The sequence below is a fragment of the Nicotiana tomentosiformis genome, chromosome 6 (genome assembly GCF_000390325.3).
Source record: "Nicotiana tomentosiformis chromosome 6, ASM39032v3, whole genome shotgun sequence".
Taxonomy (NCBI): domain Eukaryota; kingdom Viridiplantae; phylum Streptophyta; class Magnoliopsida; order Solanales; family Solanaceae; genus Nicotiana; species Nicotiana tomentosiformis.
The window spans coordinates 3568728-3586717 of NC_090817.1; the positions used below are offsets into that span (position 1 = coordinate 3568728).

Here is a 17990-nt window from a genome sequence, read left to right on the forward strand (position 1 = left end):
CGACTCTGAGCAGTTTCCGGTTGTAATGGGGTTACACCAAGGTTCTGCGCTCAGACCATTCTTATTCGCCCTCGTGATCGACGCGTTAACACACCATATTCAAGGAGATGTGCCATGGTGCATGCTATTTGCCGATGACATAGTTCTGATTGATGAGTCGCGAGCCGGTGTTAATGAGAGGCTAAAGGTTTGGAGACAGGCTCTTGAGTCTGAGGGTTGAGCAGGACGAAGACGGAATATCTGGAGTGTAAATTCAGCGCTGAGCCAGGGGAAGTGGGCGTGGATGTGAGGCTTGAATCACAGGTCATCCTGAGTAGAGGCAACTTCAAGTACCTTGGTTCGGTTATCCAGGGGGGAGGGGAGATCGACGAGGATGTCACATACTGTATTGGGGTAGGATGGATGAAGTGGAGGTTAGCATCTGGAGTCCTGTGTGACAAGAGAGTGCCACCAATACTCAAAGGTAAGTTCTATAAAGCGGTGGTTAGACCAGCCATGTTATATGGGGATGAGTGTTGGCCCGTTAAGAACTCACATATCCAGAAAATGAAAGTAGCAGAAATGAGGATGTTAAGGTGGATGTGCGGGCATACTAGGATAGATAAGATTAGGAATGATGTTATTCGGGAGAAGGTGCACGTGGCTCCCATTGATAACAAGATGCGGGAAGCGAGGCTTAGATGGTTCGGGCATGTTCAAAGGAGAAGCCCAGATGCTCCGGTACGGAGGTGTGAGTGGCTGGTTGTGGAGGGCACGAGAAGAGGTAGAGGGCGGCCTAAGAAGTATTGGGAAGAGGTGATCAGAAAGGATATGGCGAGGCTCCAGATTTCCAAGGACATGACACTTGATAGGAAGATGTGGAGGTCGAGTATTAGAGTTGTAGGTTAGGATGTAGTTGAGTCTTGACTTACTTCGTACCATTGTGGGACTGGCCACGCAGGGTTTTTGTCTAGGGTAGCTAGTGACAATGTTGTGTTTTACTATTTCGCTTTTCAGTGCATGTCCTATTTACTAGCTATCATTTTTTGCTTTGCATCTTTCTTCTGCATTTCATGGTGTTCCTATTTTTTCTATGATTGTTGTGGTGATACTAATGTTGTCTCCTCTTGTCGTTTTGTCTTTTTGTTTTCTTGAACCGATGGTCTTTCGGAAACAACCGCTCTACTTCTTTGGGGTAGGGGTTAGGTCTGCGTATACACTACCCTCCCCAGACCCCATTAGTGAGATTCTACTGGGTTGTTGTTATTGTAATTACGTTTATTAGGCGCATTATCTATTAAAAATCACAAAAAATACGATGGTCATGTTTTTATTTTAGCTTTTAGTTTTAAATTAATTAGTATTAAGTTAATTAATTATTTAAATGTTAGAAATAGATAATTAGGGTGTTGCAAGTTAGTTTTGATTTACGAATTAATTTAGGTTTTTAGTTAATTTGATTAGAATTTAAAATCAAAGAAAAATCAAGAAAAAGAAAGAAAAGAAAAAGGGCTTGTCTTGTGTTGAACTTGGACTGGGCTAATTTGGCAGCGGCCCAGACACCTTTAATTCTGCCCAACCTTATGCAAAGCCCAGGCCTACTCCCCATTTTATAAGGACACCCTAATTCACTCACCTGGGAAGAAGAACATAACAGAAACCTCCCCCATATTGGAAACCAGCAGCCGCACCCCTCCTCTCTCTCGCTCTCAAATCACCTCTCTCTTTGCCAAGCGCCGGAATCCGGCGAGTCAGCAGCCACCGGCGACTGCTACTCGTTCCCCTGTTCCCCCCCTCTCTCCCCTTTCCCTCTACTGCTGTCTTGTCCAAACCCAAGAGAGAACAAGCCATTAGCCGCCGACTCCCCTAACTCCTCTCAATAGAAGACGCTAAATCAGAAAGAAAGGGTTCAAAGCTGATTTTTAATTTCTTTCAACTGGTACATATTCTCTGAGACTTCGAAAGCTGGTCCGAGTTGAAGAGCTGCTGTATTTCGGTTATTTTCATCCTGCTGTAGCTGTGCTTAGGAGCTTTAACCTTTATTGGTCTTAGTCTGCTGCCTTTTGTTCCTGCTGTTAGGTATGTTAATTATTTCCTCTGTAATTCTCAACTATGTATGAATGAAGGCCTAAATAGTTTACTGAATCCATGTCTAATTTTGGTGTATTTATTGTGACTGACTACTAGATCTTCTTCATTTAATTGCTTTGTTAAGTGTTTAAATCTGAATATTTAAGTTGAATCTCTTCAAAAGTTGTGGTGCTGGGCGTGCCCTCACAGAATTTCTTTACATTTTTTTTATTTGAGTTTGAGTGGCAGAACTTCATTTCAATGATTAGGATTAACACTTAATAATGCTATTTGTTTAATTGAAGTTGGATTATGGAAATGAACAACCACGAATGCCCTAGCATGCTTTAGGCTAGACCTATCAATTATCGTGACTATGTACACGTTCACGTGGCATAGTTATGAATTTCCAAATTAAAAGCAAAGTACTCGTTCGTGCTACTTTGGCCAAACATTCTTAATTAATAATAATGTGTTATTAGTTTTGTACACGTACACTACATGACTTGACACACCAAACAAAATGAGTACACGTACGCGTGACTCATTTCAAGATAATTTCATAATGCCATAATCAAGTAATCTAGGTAAAATGCACATAGGTTCTAAAACACTTAATTAAACAATTTAATTAAGTCAGGTATGATTAAAAGTGACCGTGCTAAAACCACGGAATCCGGGAATGCCTAACACCTTCTCCCGGGTTAACAGAATTCCTTACCCGGTCTTATGGTTTCACAAACTTTAGAACAGAGACAAATTTTCTCTATTTGGGATTTAAAATAAACCGGTGACTTGGACACCATAATTATCCCAAATGACAACTCTAAAATTAAATAAATAATCCCATTTCGATTAATGTCATTTGAATTGAAAAATTCCCTATTCCCTTGGGAAAAAGGAGGTGTGACAGCTACTGCATTTGTTTACTAGAAATTATGGTAGCAATTCACACAATCTATATTGGACGCAACTTTTATTATGTTCGTTAGGGTTTATTTGTTTGAATATTATTAATTTACTATTTAGTGGGCACCGCTTAAATAATTTATAAAAACAGAATACATGTTAAATGGCGGCACAAAAATAGGGCATTTCTGCACTTTCCCTTCGGTTTATATGGTTACAATATAAAATTTATTCCTCTGTCAACAGCACACAACATCTATTTGACCTTTTGAGAGAGCAAAGTAAATAAATCAAAAAAAATGTTTGGAGGCAGTCAATTGGACTCATTTTCTGGCGGAGGTTTTATGCCTTCTCAATCAACTCAAGGCTCCGATCCTTCACGCACTTCCGCTAAGGTAATGAATCTCTGCTATAAACCTTTTCCTTTTCTGATGTATTTTTCTCGCATGTGACAAGATTCTGTTTGGGCTTTTTTTTTTGGACAGAGTCGTGATAACCCACCTCTGCTTCCGCTAACAGTGAAACAGATAAGCCAAGCAATACAATCAAGTGATGAGAAATCTAACTTTGTTATTGATGGTGTCGATGTCAATAATGTAAGTGTTGTTTTTCTTATTTTTTCTTCTTCTTTTGAAGTCAAGAATTTGTTCATTTTTTCGGTACTCGGTCGGTTCTAAAAGGAATTATGGAATTCGGAGCACAAGGGTTAAAACATTTAAATTTTGTTCTTAATTGGTGTATCCATGTCACAACTTCTTTACTAGAAAAAAGGGAATTCACATAACTGGAAACGAAATTAAAAGTATTTTCAAATCACAATTGTTTGTGATTACAAGGATTCAAGAAAAAACCACTTTGACTGTTCATATTAATAGTGTCATATGAAATGGGAGGAGGTAATATTTTGGATTACTTGATTCTTCTGTTTAGAATTTTTGAGGGTCAATATTGTTATTCAGTACCTTCCACTGAATTCGGGTATACGGTATACCTGTGGAAATTTCCACTTAATTTTTGGTTTGTAGTTTTTGTGGGTCATAGTTTAGTCAATTCCTTGGATGGTCACCCAAGTTACGGGGATATCCTAGCAAAGTCACTTTTGTTTTATTGAGGACAAGAAAATCACTCAACAATTGCCCTTTTGACTCAAAAAATAAAAAGTACATATTTAATATACCATGTCATATTAAAATTCATTTTTAATAACAAAACTCATTTAACACATGACCCAAGTACACAACTAACTCACCCGACAAAAAAATTGGTCTATCTTATAAGTTCCTAGCCTATTCATATTTCCACATATTCCTTTGTAAAACTAGACTAGATAAAACATAAAATTCTAGGGATCTACAATCCAAATATGAACTTTTCAAAGTAAACAATGCATTCCTCCAGTTCTTCAAGGAGTAATTTAATAAATTTGTAGAGGGAAATGTCCTCCAACCGCTACATAGCTTTGATGTCGACCAAAGAGACTACCACGAGGTAAAATCCAAAGGTCTTTTAGTTTTTGTCTTTTAAGTATAGAAGATGAAATACTTTCATGTGTTTTCTGTATATTTTCTTATATATGTTTCCGCCAAATACTTTGTTGTTTTAATTTATATTCAAATAAATTTCAGTACAAACTTCACAGAAGAAAAGTTCTGTGGAATGCCTTTTTTTGGAGTACTTTCTTAGATTTTTTGGCTAACAAGACTATTCAAAATAAGATGCAATTTTTCTGAAAAATTCAAAAAGAATACCGATGCATGTTATTTTCGTCTCTGATTATATATTTTTATATTTTTATCTATATCATCTGTCTATTGTAGGAGTACCTAGTATCCAAATGGACCACTGCCCAAAACTTAACATTAATATATTAATTAACTTAACAAGGACCATTGGCCAAAAGTTAAGAAATAGTAGTCTTAATCGTGTTAGATTTGCCTGTAGTTTGAAAACAAAGAGTTCTTTACATTAATATATTGATAGTAAATCCTTTTTCATGTTGGGTGGGTTAGATGTGTACTTGATCATGTGTTAAATGAGTTTTATTATTAAAAAATAGAATTTTAATATGACATGGTATATTAAATGTGTTTTTTATTTTTTGAGTAAGGGCAATTGTTGGGTGATTTTTTTGTCCTAAATAAAACAAAAGTGACTTTGGTAGGATATTCCAATAACTTGGATAACCATTCAAGAAATTGTTCGTCAAAATTTCATTTGTTTGTTTTGTTACAATTGTGACAAATTTCACTTAATTTTGGACTTAATTTGTTTTTTTTGGGTCAAGGTTTTGGTTGCCAATAAACTCTAAGCTCCTCTTTGGCCATATATTTTGGCAACTTTTTTTCATTTTTTTAAAAACATTATTTGTTCATGGAATATGATTAGTTTTTTAAATGTTTTGATTTTTTTTTTCAAGTTTCCAATATCTAGTTTAGGGTAGTTTTGGGTGAAATTTTTCTTCCACTCACAAAATTTCAATTTGTTTTCAAATAAAATGAACGTTCAAATGCAATTTCTACTTCCAAAAATTATTTTTTAACAACTTTAAAAAATTCTTTTTCAAAGTTTCAATCAAATCTATGTCCAAACGCTAGGTAGTTCTAGTGGTTAAGCTACTCTTTCATTGGTGCTGTGTGCTAAGGTGCCATTTCCAGTGTTGTGTAAATATTGTAAATTTATTCCTTCCACTAGGATAGATATTTTCGGTTTGTCTGTGAAATTTTACCCAACTTTTGGTTTAGGTGAGATTGGTCGGATTGGCATTTAAAAAATCCGAGAGAGTGACAGATGTGGCTTTTACAATTGATGATGGCACTGGTCGCATTGAATGCACTAGATGGTAAATTTTCTTGCTTTTTTTTTTCTTGACATTACATTTTCTCAGTTATATAAAGACATAAAAATAAGTATATGATCTGCATGCTGTTAGGGGGCAAACAATGGTCGTCCTAACGGGATCCATTGCTGCTAGAGCACTTAAATTAAAACTTACTTCTTGTAATTAACTTTCACATTTTGGCTGTGTTTCTCTTTTGGCAACTAATGTGAACTTGTGTTTCCCTAATTGAAATGCAACAAGTTTGACCCAACTTAACAAAATTAGGGAGCTCAATGCAGTATTTGAAGGTTGATGTTGTCTACCTTGATGGCTCTAGGTTTAATCTCTTACCCTTTTGCAGGGTGAATGATGCTGTGGATACCAAGGAAGTAGAGGAAGTATCGTAAGTCACGTCTCTATCAACCATTTGGGAGCCAAGATGTGTTTTCTCTTTCTTTACCTTTGTAAATCTACATTTCTTTAAGCAGGGATGGGATGTATGTGCGGGTCCACGGGCACTTGAAAGGTTTTCAGGGTAAAACACAGCTAGTGATTTTTGCTATCAGGTTTGTGAAGTTTATGCTTTTATTCTTGTTCTATCTTAATAAATGCTCTATACTTGTACGATCTCAACTATCCTATGGCCAAATTTTCCTTGTTATTGCTATTTTGTTGCAGTTCGTCATTAATATCTCTAACGGATAATACCTTTTTCTTCTCAAGAGTTGGACAATATCATGACCTCATAATGTCTTCATCGAATGGAACTACTTTTTTGATAGAATATTCACACCCTTGATTTTTCTCCAATTACTGGGGAAAACTAATCCATAATCCTCTTCTACTTGTTAGTTTTGATGCAAGGATGATCTCTTTGTTCATTTATTTGTGTTCTCTCTGATGGGGGAACAACCTTTCCCTTTAGCACTACCCGATTTCAACTTACATAGCCAATCTTGCAGTCCTTCAAGTGTGAGGTGTTCACTGAGAACCATAGAGATTTACAGTGTATGTCTTATGGTGTTTCGTCAATTGAACTTTATGATCTTTATCAAACTTTGGTATGATTAGTCATTTCAAGTATGTAATATCTGCTTTTCCAGGTAGTTTCTTAAACATTTTAAGACTGATCCATAAGTTATCAATTAGGCCACCTCTTGTTGTACACTGTATTGAAGTTTGCGCCCCCGACTTTTTGTTTTTGCCTAGAGAAAGGTAGAATATTCGAAGACAACAATTTAGTATTGGACACTGGGGACATGCTGAGGGATTGAATCAGGGCAGCTTAGTGTTTATTTGTTATAGAAACTATTTTCTTGGACTTGCGTACTCTTTGTTTGTGAATTAATGCCCTTTGAGTGTTTTTTCAGATGGTGTGAGGTTTTTGATAGCTTTCAATTCCATGTATAGCTTTCTTTGTGTTTCTCTTTCTTGATCATTTTTAGGATGTCTATAGTGATATTGAGTGCCGAAATTATCTTCGGGTGGTTTGTGGTTGAACTTTGCTTGTTCCACAGATCAGCCTTGACTAATCTTTAGTTTGGCGTATTACTTGTAATTTAGAGATTTTATATTGTTTGTTCCTTATGGACCTTGGTTTTAATTAAATTGAACTCTAGAATCACTTGTTGATGAAGGGTGAGACTCCATTCTCCCTGGCTGTTTGCCCAGTTTTCACGAGGCATCCCTGAGTTTTCAAGATATGAATGTCACCTCTTAACCTTTCGAAAGCAAACATTTTATCTCCCAGTAACTTAGTTTATGCTGCATGTGCAACTAATGTAAAATGAAGTTGGTTTCTTTAGCTTTTATTGTCCTCCAAAATATGATATGTGAAAATTTTCCCAAATTCTCTTCCTTTCAAGTCTTTAACAAAAGGTTTATCTTAACTCTTTGTCACCCTTGCCAGAAAGATTGCTAAAGACTTTACATCATTGTATGTAGTGATTCTTTTATAAGCTTATCAATAAACACTATTTTGGTCGTTGATGATTGTTCAGACCGATAACTGATTACAATGAAGTTGCTACACACTTCCTTGAATGTATCTATGTCCATCACTGCAATAGGAAGCCACAGGTAATAATCTGGCTTCTAAAAGCAAATGAGAGTTTGATATAAATCATCCTTTTCTATTCCTTCTACAGCCCCACTTGTAGAATAACTTTTACGCTTTTCTCTAATACAGAGCGGTCTCTCTGTCTCCACTCCCGGTCAAACTGATGTCCCTGCAGCAGTTAGTGCCCCTTCGAGTGGATTCAATTCCAGTCAGGTTAGTATTGGACTATGCAGTTATGGTTCCAGATTGCTATTCTACTATGCATCATGCACAGATGATTATGTTTGATTATCTGCTTCATCCATTATTTCTTTCAGTTGTCTGGACATTTGAGCATCGATGGGCTTAAGGGCATAGAGAAGGCAGTGATGGATTATTTGGAACAGCCGTCATCACTGTAAGTTGTTTAATATGCTGTTAATCATATCACTGATTCATGATGCTCATAGCTTCTCTTTGGTTGATAAACTATTTCAGAAGAGCAAATTTTATTGATTATGAATAGTATTCTTTCCAAGTGACATAGTCTAGTTTTCAAGAGAATCTATCTTTTTTGGTTTTGGTTTCCTCTCCATACACACATACATGCATATGTATAGACGCATATACACACTACAGCTCAAATCTAAATCCTCTTTGAGCAGACACTGAACACACCATGATTTATCTATGTTCATATTTTGCAATGAAGACGATGACCTGAGAGTATTTTAGTAAACTTTATGGGATAATTATATTTTGTTCAGAGCAATTGATTCTGAAAAGTTATAGTTCTGAAAGAAAGGAAAAGTAGAAAAGAGGTCAGCGACTTTGAAACTACTGCCTCAACGTGCTGAAGGCATTTGATTTGACGCTACTTGCCATTTTAAGCCAAATATTTACTGAAAAATGTGAATCCTATTTGGTTGTGCTTGTGGGAGGTAGCAAGTATCTCATGGAATTAGTCGATGTGCGCTCAAGCCAGAGGTGGATCTAGGATTTTTATAACATGGTGCACCACTAAGAAGAAAAAAGAATATTTAGTGGGAACTGATCCCTCTTCCTTTGGGTAGATATAACTCAATATATAACCAAATGCGCCATTCAACCATTTTGGAGCACAGGGGCCAACAAATAAGATCAATTCTAGGAAATATGTACATAAAATACCCATTTTGGAGGAAATACCATGGGTTCACATGCATCATACTTTGGCCAAAATCTGCCCCTGGCTAAAGTTGGACCAGACACCACGGTTATAAATTTGATTGCACATATAACGTTTTTCCGAAACTACTATCTGGAAAATGTTCTTTGATGAGAACCATTTGTGGAGGTAATTTTCAGTGCTTGATTGGTCATGTGTATTTGTAGCAATTAAAATTTAAGGACGATTGGAATGTTTTCATATGGATATCAAAAATAAAAACACTCTTCTCTATTTGTAGGAGTAAGTGATATGTATAGTGGAGGGAATCACAATAATTATGCCCTTAAGGAAGACACACATTGAAATATGGTAAATCTTCCATCAAACTAGCAAAAAGAGCAAGATTTCCATGCTTCATTTGGAAATCAAGATAAATATCATTTCCTAGAGTTTGTTCAATGTTAGTTAAAACATAACCGGCTCATACCAATTTTGCCTTTTGTGGAACATGTAGTTGGCGTCTGAGTAATTCTGCAACATGTAGCCCTCAACTGCTGTTAATACCATTCTGTAATATTGTAGAAGGGGTCTTTTGAAGAACTTCTTTCATCTTCGTTTGAGTTGATCATGTTTCCTAGCTCTAGATGCAAAATCTTATCATTTATCCATGTTCAGTTCACAGGAGAAAGGGATACACTGGAATGAAATTGCTCAACAACTTAAAGTTCCTCTGGAGAAAATCAAGTATATCTCTTTATCTATCAAACAAAAAGATAAAGGACAATTTTGTTCCTCATTTTCATTTGCATGCAGATTGTAACAAGTGCCTTCTTTATAACCTTAATCTTTTTTGAATCTTGATAGGGAAGCAATAGCATCTCTTGAATCGGAAGGGCTGGCTTACTCTACCATCGATGAATGTCATTACAAGTCAACAAGTGCTTAAAGCTTTGCTTACATGCTCAGGGAATCAGGGGAAAGGTGATGCATTATAGTTAAGCTTGCCCTCGTCAAATATATCTAGTTTTAGTAACTGATTTCCGTCAGGTCTAGATTCATGTTGGAGTTGACTTTGAACGAACTAAAGTCTGAGAAAGGTCATGCATTATAGTTAAGCTTGTCCTCGTCAAATATATCTAGTTTTAGTAACTGATTTCTGTCAGGTCTAGATTCATGTTGGAGTTGACTTTGAACGAACTAAAGTCTGTGAGAAGGTTTGTGTTTTTTGCCACTCCTGTTTTGATGTAAAGAATTACCCATGGATGGGGGTAAACAGATCTTAGTCTTTCAAAATCTCCACAATGGCAATGGTGCTTTTGGCAAACCTAGTAGTGGAGCAACCCAGTTGAAGCCCCTTTGGGAGCTCAATGTTTTTTTTCCTTCATTTACTAGTCAAACGATAACCATGTCTTTTATTGAGAGCATTGGTCAATTGACCTATATCCTTAGATGATCCCTCTATTACAAAGCCAAACTGGATAACCCAAGAGGCACAAAATTTTTAACCACTTTGCACCAAAATCAATAAATGCAACACGACGTACCTTTGATCAATGTTTTCATCACTTGTTAATTGTTAAGTGCCAAGTGTATTTTAATTTTGCGAGGGTTTAAGGTTTTTTTTTTTTTTTTTGGGCTTATGTTTAAATTTTTGGTTTGGTGCTAACACTGTTGGTAATGTTGATTCTGCTAGAATGAGATGAGTGTAGAGAACACTGTTATTGTTATTTGGGCTAAGATGAGTTAGGTCAAGATGGGTTAAAATTCGGGTCATAGCTTAACCCGCCAAATTCTTTTCAAGCTTCATTTAATGTGTTGTCTTCTTATGAATTGTATAATTAGTAAATAAGATTTTTCTCTTTTGTTATAGTCGTATATAGCATATCAAATAAAAAAAATTATTTCTAAGATATTTTAGAAAAGTTATTCATGAATCAATTTGGGCTAAAAATTATCCCAATTTTAAATGAGTTGAGATGTATTGAGTCAAGATGGGTTAAGTTCAACAAATTAGCGGGTCAATAACCAGTCTAATCTTGGACGGGTTGGGCAGGTCATTTGGGCTTGGGCCAAATTTGACATATTTCATTGATACAACGGATTGAGTGACGATAAAAAGAATCCTCGACTAAAGTACATATTTATATACGCAGTTTCAAATGATATAAGGGGATGGAAGCAAAAGATTGTCAATTTTTATTTGGAATTAATCAACGACCCATGTTAAAAGATGAGCACATGAGCTTTTCATAGGGGCGGACCTAGCGTATTACCGAACCCATAACTTTTGACACGGAATAAAATTTTTACATGTAGACTTGTAAAAATAGTAGATATGAACCTATAACTTTACAAATATAATGAGTTTAATACTAAAATCTTTAAAAGCCGAACCCATAGAATTTAAATCTTGAATCCGCCTCTGATTTTTCATATCCACGTAAACAAACTAATGATGATAGTTTCCCTGTCGCAATATAACCTAACTTTAATATTATAAATCAAACATGAAACATTCCCAAAATAACGCATATGCACCAGTAATTCAGCCACAAAAGTGTAGCTGAGGGTATATATTGACCAATTTGATAGTTTATTGACTTTTTGTTTGTCTATGCGGTACCAATATGGTGAATGTTATAACCGAGATGGACACCCTTTAAAGCGTGAGACAACAAATATGGGATGAAGTTAATGTTGCGAGGCTCTTTTATAACACCCGTTACTATGGGGCTAAGGTTTGATCCGTATGATATGGATATAATGACACCAAGATTGGAAGTGCGGGAACCAATAAGGATAATATAGTAAAAAATGACTAAACAATTTAAGACTTTAAGATGTGAAAACAATGGCTAGATATATTTTTTGCGTTTCCAAGGAGGCTACAGACTTATACCATATAATATGGTCCTAACAATAAGTGTATGGGGTATTTTGAAAGTTAACTAAGGTATAAGGAGAGCCCTAGCACAAAGTCAAGTAAGAATTCACACAACAGCCCCGTATTTCAAAGGAGCTCGTACAAGCTTCAATTTCAAACAAGCTACCTACCCGTGTATGATGATTTAGGTGGTGGATTACTTATCAAATTAAAGGTCTTCAAGTCTCGTTTCCAATGCACTAAGTTGTTCGTTAATCTGCTCTCGGTACGAAAAATTATGCATGTTATACTACGAACCTGCATAGTGCCCAATGAATACGGGACACATGACACCTCCTAGGTAAAGTCGCCAAACTTTATGTTTTATAGGGTAAAACTTTGGGAATTCATTCTTAGTCACTTGCTAAACGTTTTGGGGCATAATCTCTCAATTTTTTCTTCTCTCACCCTCCAAGATCAAGATAAGTGTTTCAACTACTACTTTAGCTTAAATAATTATCAAAGACATGAATCTCACCTCAATCCATCTTTGGGTTTTAGAAGCAAGGTCCTCCTCTTAGTAAATTCAACTGAAGAACTTCTAGAGTTCTACCAGCAAGGTAAAATATCTTCTTCTAAGCTATGATACTGATTCATATGAGTATTTCTAGTATGTTGTACGGCGATGGACTCACCGGACGGTGATAGAAAGCCGTGAGTCCAAGTTTTGCTATTTGTTTGAGATGGTTAGGGGATATTTTGTATGTTGATGCTATAAGGGAAGTATTGGTTGGCCTCACAAGATGTTTAGTATGCTATTGTGAGCTATGAGACACAAAGGGTGTGGTGAAACACCATTGTAAAAGAACCTTAAAGCTTTACGCTCGTTAAGTGTTTGACGAATTGCCTAAATGGTTGGAACCAATGTTTGATTGTTAACATGAATTTCTATTATCATTATTGTTATAGATTGAAGCTACTAAGAAGTATTTTGAGTTGTAATACGTTAAGGATTGGAATCGAGGTATGTAATGACTATCTTGTTTCCATTTTCTTGCCATGACTCCAGATCACATGTTTCCTCACAATAGAAATGCTAAAAAACGAAATGTCGTGAAGCTTTCATTCATATACTGGATATTCCTTATTTCCCTTCATGTGACATTGATTCTATAGTATCAAACCTTCGGACAGTTTCATAAAATTTCTTGTTTCTTCGAAATGTTTAGATTTCCTTATATGAAGGATCTATAACATACTTGTATCAAGGAATCGTTTACATAGATAACTGCTTTACTAAATTGTGAACATATTTCAGAATCTAAGAAACAAGAACCTTGTTAAGTTATCTTTATGTACATTTATCTATATGATATATGAAGATCGTGCCTCGCACGGGGCTCAATAAAGTCTATTTATCTGCATGATATTTGAAGGTCGTGCCTCGCACGGGGTTTAATAACATTGTTCTCGTTATTTTTAACTTTCTTTCCTTCTCTAATGTCTTGCTTCAACTTGTGGCAGAACCTTTTGATATGCCTTTTCTTGCCATAATGGTTGTACGTAATATTATAGTATTTGGACCTTGACTTATTTCTGCTTTTACCTCTATTCCTCAAACCTCTTTTTCTATCTCTCCCCGGTCTCCTGTAATCAAGATATCTGCTTGTGAGGATGAACCCTGAGATTTTCTCCTTACTTTCTCGTTCAACACACCACTCTTGGCATATTACATCACCTTACCACCGGGAGCTGAATTTGTCAAAGAAACATGAAGAGTTTCCGAAGAATCTGGCAGAGTATTAAGAAGCCAAAGTCCTTATATCTCATCATCAAAATTAACTCCCATTCCAGATAGCTGATTAAGGACGCCCTAAAAATTATTTGTGTGATCAAGAATAAGACCGCCCTCCTTGTATTTAAAGGTAATCAATTGCTTTAGTAGGAACAACTTGTTGTTCCCAGTTTTTGAAGCATAAAGAGTCTCTAGCTTTTTTCACAATGATCTCGTATGTGTCTCATTCACAATATGGTTGCGAACATTATCTTCAACCCATTGTCGTATATATCCACATACTTGTTGATGCTCGAAATCCCAATCTTCATCAGATATAGTGTCGGGTTTATGAGCTGCTAAAACTTGTAGATGCATCTTCTTCACGAACAATAAATCTTTCATCTTGCTTCTCCAAACATTATAATTGCACCCATTTAAACATATCATCTTGCTCATATTCGTCTCCATTCTGTAAAAATTCCAGATAAATAATCAAGGCTCTGATACCACTGTTATGTCGAGGAAGAGGCAAACCCAAAAATAAATAAGATAAAGAACACCAAATTTTAACGTGAAAAATTCTTCAAATAGAAGATAAAAATTACGGGATCACAAAGATTCAAAAAATTCCACTATAACAATAAGAGGATTACAAAAGTTCTCTAAATTAACTACACGACTAGTGACAAATACGGAGCAACAACAACAACAAAAAATTAAGGTAAGAAAGAGGAGAAGTCACAAAAACGGAACTGCTCGCATCTCCAAATCTCTACCACAACGTTTGCCACCTCCAATTTTGTCCGGTGAGAAAATTTGGGAGAGGGTTAAAAACTTCACTATAGTTACCGAGGCCCCACCTTCTAGATTTTTTGGATATGGTGTTACTCATAACTGCACAAAATAGAGCATATTTTGGGAGTTGCCATATTGGAAGGATAATCTTCTCCGACACAATCTTGATGTCATGTATATTGAGAAGAATTATTTTGATAATTTGTTCAACACAGTGATGGATGATAAGAATAAGACAAAAGATAACCCGAATGCTAGACTGGACTTACAAGAATATTGCAGGCGGCCTAAATTACATTTACAGTCTGCGAACAATGGTAAGGTGTTCAAGCCCGAGGGCCAGCTACACATTCACTTTGGAACAAAGACGACAAATTTATGAGTGGGTTGTAAACCTAAAGATGCTCGAGGGTTATGCTTCGAACCTGGGAAAACATGCTGATATGATTGAAGGAAAACTGACTCATATGAAAAGTCATGACTGTCATATCTTCATAGAAACCTTAATTCCTATTGCATTTTGTGGTTTGCCTAAAAATATCTGGAAACCCATCACAGAGATAAGTTTGTTGTTCAAAGACTTATGTTCTACCTGTCATCTGCTCCATTTGCTTCATCACCAGCTGGATCGCATCCATCTAGATTTCAGCCAGCCGGATCGCAGCAGTGGTCTAGATCGCATCAGGGGTCTAGATCGCAGCAAGCTTGTGGATCGCAGCCATCTTCATCAGCGACCCCGTCTCCCTCTCCATAGAGTTCGTCTCCTAGCATTTCTAGACTTCGTCTTCGGGATAGTAGAGTTGAGCCATATGCCCCCCTTCTATGCACGCTTTAGATTCATCGGAGGATGATGATCCGGAGGAAGTACGGTATGATCGTTATCATAGGATGATCATCAGGCCTGAGGGCAATGGGTAAGATTTATTTATTACTTCTTTATTTTTGCTGAATTATAATAACTACTCTTATTTATTTAATGTAATGTAATTGCTATGTTGCAAGTTCATACCTAATCAGACTACAAAGATAATCACTGAAGCTCTTGGCCGGTTGTATGATGCACCCTATGCGACTTGGAGTGATTTTCACCGGAGCTCGTGCAACAAATTTTCAACCAATTTAAGATTTTAATACAATTCTTATCTATTTAGGCATTATATTAATAATATTTTCATCTAACGTTACACACTTCATTTGCAGACTAAGTGTGCCTGGGAGGACCAGCATAACAATGAAATTTGTGCAAGTTTTGTATTCAAATGCCGTAAGAGACTATCTGATTCCTTCTACTCTGCTCGAAAGAAGAGCAAGAAGCCTTCATGGGTTCTACCATGGGAGAATCTGCTGAGGCAGTGGATCACTGATAAATTCAAGAAGAGGACTTAATAGGGAAAGAAGGCCCGAGCATCTGAGAAGAGTGGCTCCTTGCACTGTGTGGGTGCAAGGAGCATGGGGACTACGAGGAGACTATTGGTAATTCCTTAAAATATTTACATCTATTTTTGTCGAACTATATTTAAATATTTTAATTTAGTTAACACGTTTTATTATATTTGTAGGAAAAACAAAATATAGGAGGAAGATGACTCATGATGAGTTCTTCATGGAGACTCACATCCGGAAGAAGAAGGCACCGACAGATCCATCTAGATGGGTCGAGGATCGAGCGAAGATTGCATATGTAAGTTTCATAACTACTATAACTTGAAATTAATGTTTATAATATTATATAGTCAATAATTTTCTATCTTCTAAATAAAGGGTTTCTACAAGACTAATGTGGAGGAGTACACTCAGAGCTTGCCACTCAATGAACAAGGCGAGCGACTACCCATTTCAGATGAAGAAGCACAGAAGATATGGTTGGATGTTGTCGGTGGTCCTAAAAAGGGGATAACATACGGCCTTCCAGAGAGATTATTTCGGCACTACAAGGCTGGATTGCAAGGTATAGGGACTTCCGCCCAGGGCGAGGCAATTGATAGGTTGACTCTCTCGTCTATGAAGAAAAAGATCACAAAGCTGACAACGGAGTTTGAAGAGACAAAGACTAGAGAACAAAAGAGAGATAAACAATTAGATACCCTTCAAGTTCAGCTAGAAAAGAGGGACCAACAATTTAATATCCTTCAAGGTCAGCTAGCCAATCTTTTTGCTAGTGATGCTTTCCCGATTCCCTGGTCTCGTCAGCCTTCCCCAGATGGTAATCCTTCGAACCATGTCGACGATGAATGCTATAGTAGTGGAGATGAAGATGATGTAGTATAAAACACTCATTGAATGATGTTTGAATTTTTAACTTGTGAAACGTTTTGTTGTTGGGTATGATGTTTTGTTAATATAGTTTAGTGGAGATGGAGATGGAGATAGTGATAATATTTTGTCAATATATTTTTGATAATTGTTATTGTTGTTGTTGTTATTATTATTGTTGTTATTGTTGTTGTTATTGGTTGAATGGCAGCAATGTAATGCTGCCATTATAGGTGATTGGTTGTTGGCATGTAGTACACCTATAAAACAGCTATTTTCTGGCACAAAATTATTCAGAAAACCGACCGACTTCGGTCGAAAATGTTCATATTAATTCCCAGAAAATCAAATTACCGATCGATTTTGGTCGGAATTTATAATTTTAAATTTTAATTATTTAAATAATACCGACCGATGTCAGTCGGAATTAACAATTTTAAATAAAAATGTATAATTATATATTTTAACAATACCGACCGATTTTGGTTAGAATTGAATAATTTTAAAAAAATGAATAAAGTTAATTTTCGATCCAATTCGGTCGCTAATTTAAAAATAATTAAAAAATATTTTTAACAATACCGGCCGAGTTCGGTCGGTAAAATTAATTTGTATCAGACATTTGGTCAAACTGCGTTGACAGTTACCGACTGACTTCGGTCGAAAAATAGCGACCGATTCGGTTGCTCCCCGTTTGCGACCATTATTTTATCGGCCAATTGGAAACGGTCGGAAATCTGGAGCCTCGCCATATCCTGCCTGATCACCTCTCCCCAATACTTCTTAGGCCGCCCTCTACCTCTTCTCGTGCCCTCCATAACTAGCTGCTCACATTGACAGTTTACATTGACCTTGCTCAGGTGGTTTCGTCTCAGGCCGCACCTGCCACTTCTTAGGCCGGGGGAGGTACTCATACCCTTGTTTCCGAGGACATGACACTTGATAGGAAGATGTGGAGGTCGAGTATAAGAGTTGTAGGTTAGGAGGTAGTTGAGTCGTGCCTTACTTCGTAACATGGTGGGACTAGCCATGTAGGGATTTTTTTTTCTAAGATAACTAGTGGGAATGTTGTGGCTTACTATTTCTCTTTTCAGTGCAGGTCCTATTTACTAGCTATCGCTTTTGCTTTACATCTTTCTTTTAGATTTTATGAGGTTCCTATTTTTCTTATGACTATTGTGGTGATACTAATATTTACTAATATTGTCTCCCTTTACTTTGCATCTTTCTTCTGGATTTCATGGTGTTCCTATTTATCCTATGATTGTTGTTGTGATACTAATATTGTCTCCCTTTTTGCCTCTTTTGTCTTTTTGTTTTTTTGAGCCGAGGGTCTTT

General features: G+C 36.5%; 2 protein-coding genes across 2 annotated transcripts; both read left to right on the forward strand.

Moving 5' to 3' along the window:
* Positions 1–1618: 1618 nt before the first annotated feature.
* Positions 1619–10288, forward strand: LOC104100873 (replication protein A 32 kDa subunit A-like). Its single transcript, XM_009608228.4, has 11 exons — positions 1619–2058; positions 3205–3353; positions 3444–3554; positions 5700–5797; positions 6138–6179; positions 6265–6342; positions 7777–7855; positions 7965–8048; positions 8153–8232; positions 9640–9708; positions 9829–10288. The coding sequence occupies exons 2-11, from the start codon at positions 3258–3260 to the stop codon at positions 9908–9910; spliced, it is 819 nt and encodes a 272-aa protein (XP_009606523.1). The 5' UTR covers positions 1619–2058; positions 3205–3257; the 3' UTR covers positions 9911–10288.
* Positions 10289–15596: 5308 nt separating this feature from the next.
* LOC104100874 (uncharacterized) lies at positions 15597–16810 on the forward strand. The gene is made up of 3 exons (XM_018772313.3): positions 15597–15872; positions 15959–16080; positions 16161–16810. The coding sequence occupies exons 2-3, from the start codon at positions 15982–15984 to the stop codon at positions 16665–16667; spliced, it is 606 nt and encodes a 201-aa protein (XP_018627829.1). The 5' UTR covers positions 15597–15872; positions 15959–15981; the 3' UTR covers positions 16668–16810.
* Positions 16811–17990: the final 1180 nt, after the last annotated feature.